General features: G+C 30.5%; 1 protein-coding gene across 1 annotated transcript; it reads left to right on the plus strand.

Annotated features, from left to right (window-relative positions):
• Nucleotides 1–526: 526 nt before the first annotated feature.
• LOC149166725 (metallothionein-like protein EMB30) lies at nt 527–977 on the plus strand. Its single transcript, XM_089431397.1, has 3 exons — nt 527–601; nt 755–805; nt 896–977. Exons 1-3 carry the CDS (start codon nt 552–554, stop codon nt 975–977), a joined length of 183 nt encoding a protein of 60 aa, XP_089287523.1. The 5' UTR covers nt 527–551.
• Nucleotides 978–6346: the final 5369 nt, after the last annotated feature.

Here is a 6346-nt window from a genome sequence, read left to right on the forward strand (position 1 = left end):
ATGGCTACTAGCATCATCGTTGTTTTAATTGGGTTTGTATTGTGGCCTTGTCTTGAATTTGTGAAGAGTAAGAAATGGTTGAACTTTGTGATAGGGTCAGAGATTTCAGGTGATCTTCATGATATATTAGTGTCTGATGCAGTCGCGCTTCCTGTCATTTGAATTTTAAATTTGTTGTCCCACCCTGTTTTGAAATCAGTTGTCCCGCCTTTTTATCATATAATTGTTTTGATGCATGCTCTTTCATCTGGAGTTTCTTTTATCTAAATGTCCCCTGATACCGCTAAACAATATCATGGGCAGCTGTAACTTTGGATGTAGGTTCAACTCAATGCTCATTGTGCCCGCTTGGTGCCATGTGTGAGATCTTTCATTAGCAATATCATCGAAGAGCACCGTCATGTAGAGCGGTGTAGGGAAGCCACTGATCAATCTGATTTTGTTGATGTTCTACCGTATATTGGTGGGCGAGCAAAGCTTGAGAAGGTAAGCGAGCACTTGAGAAGTTACATGCGAAGGAATTGGTTTCTGTGATAATTGTTGTTGCGAACATGTCGAGCGACTGCGCAAATTGTGACTGCGCTGACAAGAGCCACTGCACGTATGTTTTCTACTCCTCTCTTTACAGTTTTCTTTTAATCTCGATTTCTATCAATCTCTCTTCTTTTCCCTTTTCAACTTTCGTGTCGTTTGTCACGAGTTCGAATCTAGCTACGTCTGAGCTCGTTTGATTTTGGGTTGTTTTGTTTCACAGTAAAAAGGGCTTCCAAATGGACCGTATTGTGGAGACCACTTATGAAATGGGGTATTGCGTTATATGTAGTTGTTATAAGTTTCATTTCTATGGTTTCAGAATGACATGATATTTGAATTTATTTTGGTTTGGTGTAAACAGGCATGCTGCAGATGTATCTCTAGAGAACGACTGCAAGTGCCGCCCAAACTGCCAGTGCGACACAAGCAGCTGCCACACCTGAATCAATAGAATCTCTTATATAGTGGTCATCTCTCCAATTGGTGTGTAATAATTCAAGTATGTTCCACCAGACATGATGGATAGTTGTGCAGTGTCATAGATGTCACTGTACCATGAATTTTAAATAAAGACTCAGTTTACATATATTTGGGATTTTAGGTGCGACTTGTATTGTTCATGAAATGCTAATTATTATGCTGCTCAAGGTAAGCTATCTCCGATTTTTTTTCCAAAAAATGTTTTATAGGAATATGTATATGGGCCTATGAAATGACATTTATAAATGTGTTAATTTCTGAATTGACATTCATAAATTTGTTAATTTGTTTTTAAATTAAAGTATATATACATGAAATTGCATTATTAATGTTAAGAGATAATTTAGTATGAGTGTAAATTAACCTGGGATTTTCAACTATTTTTAGTCCCTTTTAAAAAATGTTTAAGGTAGGTTTGTATTAGAAGTGTTTTAAATAAATTTGCATATGTTATATGGCCTTTTTCTATATTTATAAATCTCTTTAATTTTTATTTTTTTTTCCAATTAAATAGAGTTGTATTGTTGTTTATGTAAAAGTAATAAATTAAATTGAAAAACAATTCACATTCATAAAACATAATATTTTAGCGAGTTCAAATTTTAGTTTTAGGATTTTAGGAATAGAGCGATGTAATTATCAATGAAATTATAATATTCATTATTTTGAAATAAAAAATTCTTAATCCATCAAAATATTGCAATCTTATATTTATAATTTTAAATTGTTTTTAATTTTAAATTAAATTTTAAATAAAATTAATAATAATTAGAAAATGTTAAAAAATAATGGCATAATAAAATAAATTAGTGTGAATTTCATATTAATAAATTGAATTTAAAATAATTAAAATTCATAAAATATATAATTAAACCATAATAAGTTAAATTATATGAATTAATTTTTGTTATATAAATAAATTTCAAAATCATACATTTTTATTTTTTAAAAATATTTAACTAATTAATATAATTCAAGTACTAAAATCTACAAAAGAATACATTCTATCTCAAATATATTGAATTTTTAGAATCATTTATTATTATAGTTAAAGCCTTAAAACATTATGATGTTTTATGTTCATTTATATATGTTGTTGACATATAATAGAAGTTAACATATTGGATATAAGGTTGAGACGAGTTAAGAAATGACATATATGTAGTGCTTCAAATTTAATGTGCAAAACATAGTTTTGTATTAAGAAGTAGTCATTTTACAGCTCATAAAGATCATATTTGTAATGTTTATTTTCAGAATTAATTGTTAATTTACAAATTTAATCATGAATAGATAAATTGTTAGTGGAATTTAATTTACAACTTTAGTTTTAGTTTTCATATACAATTTATAGATTTCAAACATGAAATTTAGCATTACAGGTAGAAGGGACATCCATGGCATTAAAGGTAGTCATTCTTCAATGTCTATTGTCAAGATACTTATCTTTTGGACATCCATGGCATTGAAGGTAGTCATTCTTGAATGTCTATTGTCAAGATACTTATCTTTTGATTTGAGACAATATATAAAAAGCATCACTAATAGTGAAAGGCAATCTCATGTATATGGTCAAGATAACCATCCTAATTTTAGAAAATATAACCTTGTTTTGAGCCAAGATCATATATGTTTCCATTAGGGAAGTAGATTATGTTATTATATTTCACTTCAATGGAATCCTCATTCCCTAAGAGAGTCCCTTTCTAGTGGATTTTACTGAGGAAAGTGTACTTCAACTTGTTCTAAATAAAATTGCAATACAAATAGGCATAATGATGATTCCAAAATAAATTTCAAATGATCTCTAGTTGGCGACAAGAAGGACATGCTTCTTTTGTGAAACTTCTACATAGTAAATGCTAATCTAATAAAAAACATTCATATTAAATTATTGTTTGTAATATCATACAAAGAAAAAATTATTCTCCATTTTCTTACAGGGTCAATAAGGCCTTGTTTCTTCTCCTGAAATGAGAAAGGGAATCGGGACTATAGGCAATCGATATAAGCATTTTGACCTTTAAATCTAAACAAGTTTAGCATATTTCCAAAACTTATCTCTCAAGAATTAGAGAAATTTTGAGGTTTAAAATGGGCCTATCAAACAATATTAATATAATAATTGTGGAAATAATAAAATAAGATTATATTACATCATCAAATTTTAGAGCGGAAAAAAACTACTTTTTCAACTAGTATTTTCAACTTATCTCCATACAGTTTTACTAAAATTTCCAGCGAAAGCACTCATTGGATGTGGAATTTAATTCTTCATCCAAAGAATGCCCATGTTGCATACTTTTGATGGACCCTGCTATATGAAAAATGAGAAATACATGAAAAATTGGGTACTCCTTGGAAGAAGAATTAAATTCCACATCCAATGAGTGATCTGGCTCTAAATTTGAGTAATATCGTAGGGAGATAAGTTGAAAATATGAATTGAAAATGTTTTTTTTTTACTCCAAAAATGGTGAACCATCCCCCATGATTGACATCATCATCATCATCTTGAATCATATTAGTTCTTATAAATTTGGTTTTGGTTGTACATTTTTGTTTTGAGGCTCATTTTAAAACTAAAAAATTCTCTAATGGCTCCACTTGGACTTTGTGCATTAAACTTGAACCACTCCTCTTCTAGAATTAACTTTTGAACTCATATTTGTATTAAATTGTTTATGCTATGATCTCTTATGTCATTTTATGTATTTGGTTGGCATGATGCAAGTTAATGCTTCCCCATCATGACAGTTTAATTGTGATAGAAATCTAGAAAAAAAACAATCTATTGACTAGGATTTATTATATGTACTTGCACAACTTATTAGGATATGAAATGAAAAGTAGTTTGGTTTTTGGAATATATATCACTTTCATTTATGGAAATTTGATAAATTAAAAAAATTGCATTCTTCTATTTGTGGTATGTTACTTTTTATTCTATATGCTCATGTATTTTGTATTGAAATGAGCAAATATCGTTAATCTTCATATAAATATTTAATGAGTGCACAATTTCATCATTGATGAACATGTAGATTATATCTAAAATATATGGTTGAAATTAGCGATAAGAATAGGGTGTTAAAAAATGGATTTGTTTTTTATTATGCAGATTGAACAACAAGGTTTGTTAATTTGAAGCTAAAAACAAAGTAGTTGACTCATCTAACATATATAGGAAAAGAGGCAAGCCCGCCATTTTTGGAATATACAAGAATGCACATGCATTAATAGTAATACTCATGTGTTTTATTACATAAATTCATAACTATGTGAGTCTTCCTTTCCTTTATTATTAGGACTTATGTTTCAAATGCAAAACATTAGCATTAGGACCTACTTTTCTCTCCTAGGCATAGTCAAGAGCTTAGGCCCATCCCTTCTATGCCTAATGATAAAAGGAATACTACATGGGTGTTAGAGACTCTATAGAGAGGACATGTGTCATGGTTGAATACCATGTTAATAATACTTGCAACCTAGAAGGTTTATTTTCCCACATAAGGACCTTGTATTCCTTTTTGACCATGGTCTAGGCTTTTAGATCCAACATTGATTCCCAAAACCAAATAATGACAACAGTATCTCACTTAGAGAGAAAGCATCCCATAGAAAGGTCCTATGTGGTGTGTCAATGCATACTTCACCATGCTCAAGCCCAATAGCCTTTGTTAAATGCCAAAGGCCCTTATTATACTTTATTAACCATTACCAAGATGGAAAGACCCATTAATATCATTGAAAACACCTAGTGTCCCTTGGTAAATAACTCATATTGAAAATGTGCACATGGTATGCAATATTTGGTCGATTTTAGGTTTTTTTTTGTAGCAATGGAGCTAAGAATCATTTAGAGCATAAGGTTGTCCTTGTTTCTCACAATCTTGGTTATATATCTAGATGAATTCTCGGTGACCAACTTATTAATGGTGCCCACATCACCCTTGGAAGCAAATGATAACCAGCAAAGATCTAATCTGCATGCTTGAGGATCTCCATGGCACTTCACTGTGAACTTAGGAATATCAATCCCACTTTTTGGAAAGCCATGCACATGAAATGGCTTATGTGGACCCTCAATAAAGATTTTATCTTAATCAAGTTTTTAACCCTTGAACAAGTTTTGAAACCTTAATCGAGGGCTTAAAACATCAATCAAGACTTTTAAACTAAAAACAATTATATATTTGAAAATAACCTTGATTAAGGGTTTTAAAATACCACAGTTGAGAGTTTTTAAGGAATTTTAAAAAATGTGATTGAGACTTAGACATCGATAAAGGGCTTCAAAATTGATAATCCTTCGCCATTTTTATGAGTTTTCTTGGAACTTCATCTTTTTCAATGGGTAAAATTCTTTCATCTCTTCTATGGAAAGTGGTGGACTTGATGCATATATATTCATCATTGAATTCTCTATCCAATGACAAAACTTTCTCATTTTCTCATTTTCTCATTTTCTTCATTCTAAAACTTATACATATAATTTTATCGAATAGTCAAGCCCCCCAAAGACAAAAAGATATCTCTAAAACTACACAACTAAAACATTTAAAAATATGTGTGTGCACTCTATAGATTGTTTTCTTATTCAAAAGAGGAGTGTTATCGGTTTTACATTTTAGGTAAAAGGTGAAATGCAATTTTGGGAACAAAAATCTGTTTTTAATTTGTTCACTTCAAAAAATAATAAAAAATATGTTTTCAATTGTCTTTATTTAAATATCAAGGATCACTTATTCATTGAAATATATGAGTTTGAAGGTTTCATTTAAAAAAAAAATATTGTGAAACATAAATTTTTCATTCCCACATTTCACTAAAAAGTTGTTCATATATTTATGGATTCACCCTTTAGCATGAAAAGAAAATTTAGGGCTAGAGTCTCTTCTTTCCCTCCCTCAACTATGGCATGAACCTAAGATTCATCTATGATACCTAAGACAAATAATTCCCAATATTCAACTTACATGTGCAAAACCCCTTAGAGAGGGCATTTGTCATTGCTTATTGGTGTCGTTCATGGTGCTTATGTTTGAGAAGGTTCAATTAGGGATTCATTTCATTGTTTACCCCTTCACCATGTTTATTCCTTGACCCACATTTCATATGCCCAAACAAACCCATGGTACATGTATCCTACTAAGAGGCCAAAGAAATCCTACAAAGTTCATGTTTGTTCATTTGAGTATTTGTTCAAGGCTCTTGATCATGACAAGCTTCAATAACATTTGAAGATAATTATTTTCAATGTTTGATGATGATAAGGACCCACAAACCATATGGGCCCTCATGTAGTGGTTATTTATGGAATGAGGTTGTT

The sequence above is a fragment of the Pinus tabuliformis genome, chromosome 5_1, assembly GCF_031772625.1.
Source record: "Pinus tabuliformis cultivar Carrire ecotype Pingquan chromosome 5_1, CPIR1, whole genome shotgun sequence".
Lineage (NCBI taxonomy): Eukaryota > Viridiplantae > Streptophyta > Pinopsida > Pinales > Pinaceae > Pinus > Pinus tabuliformis.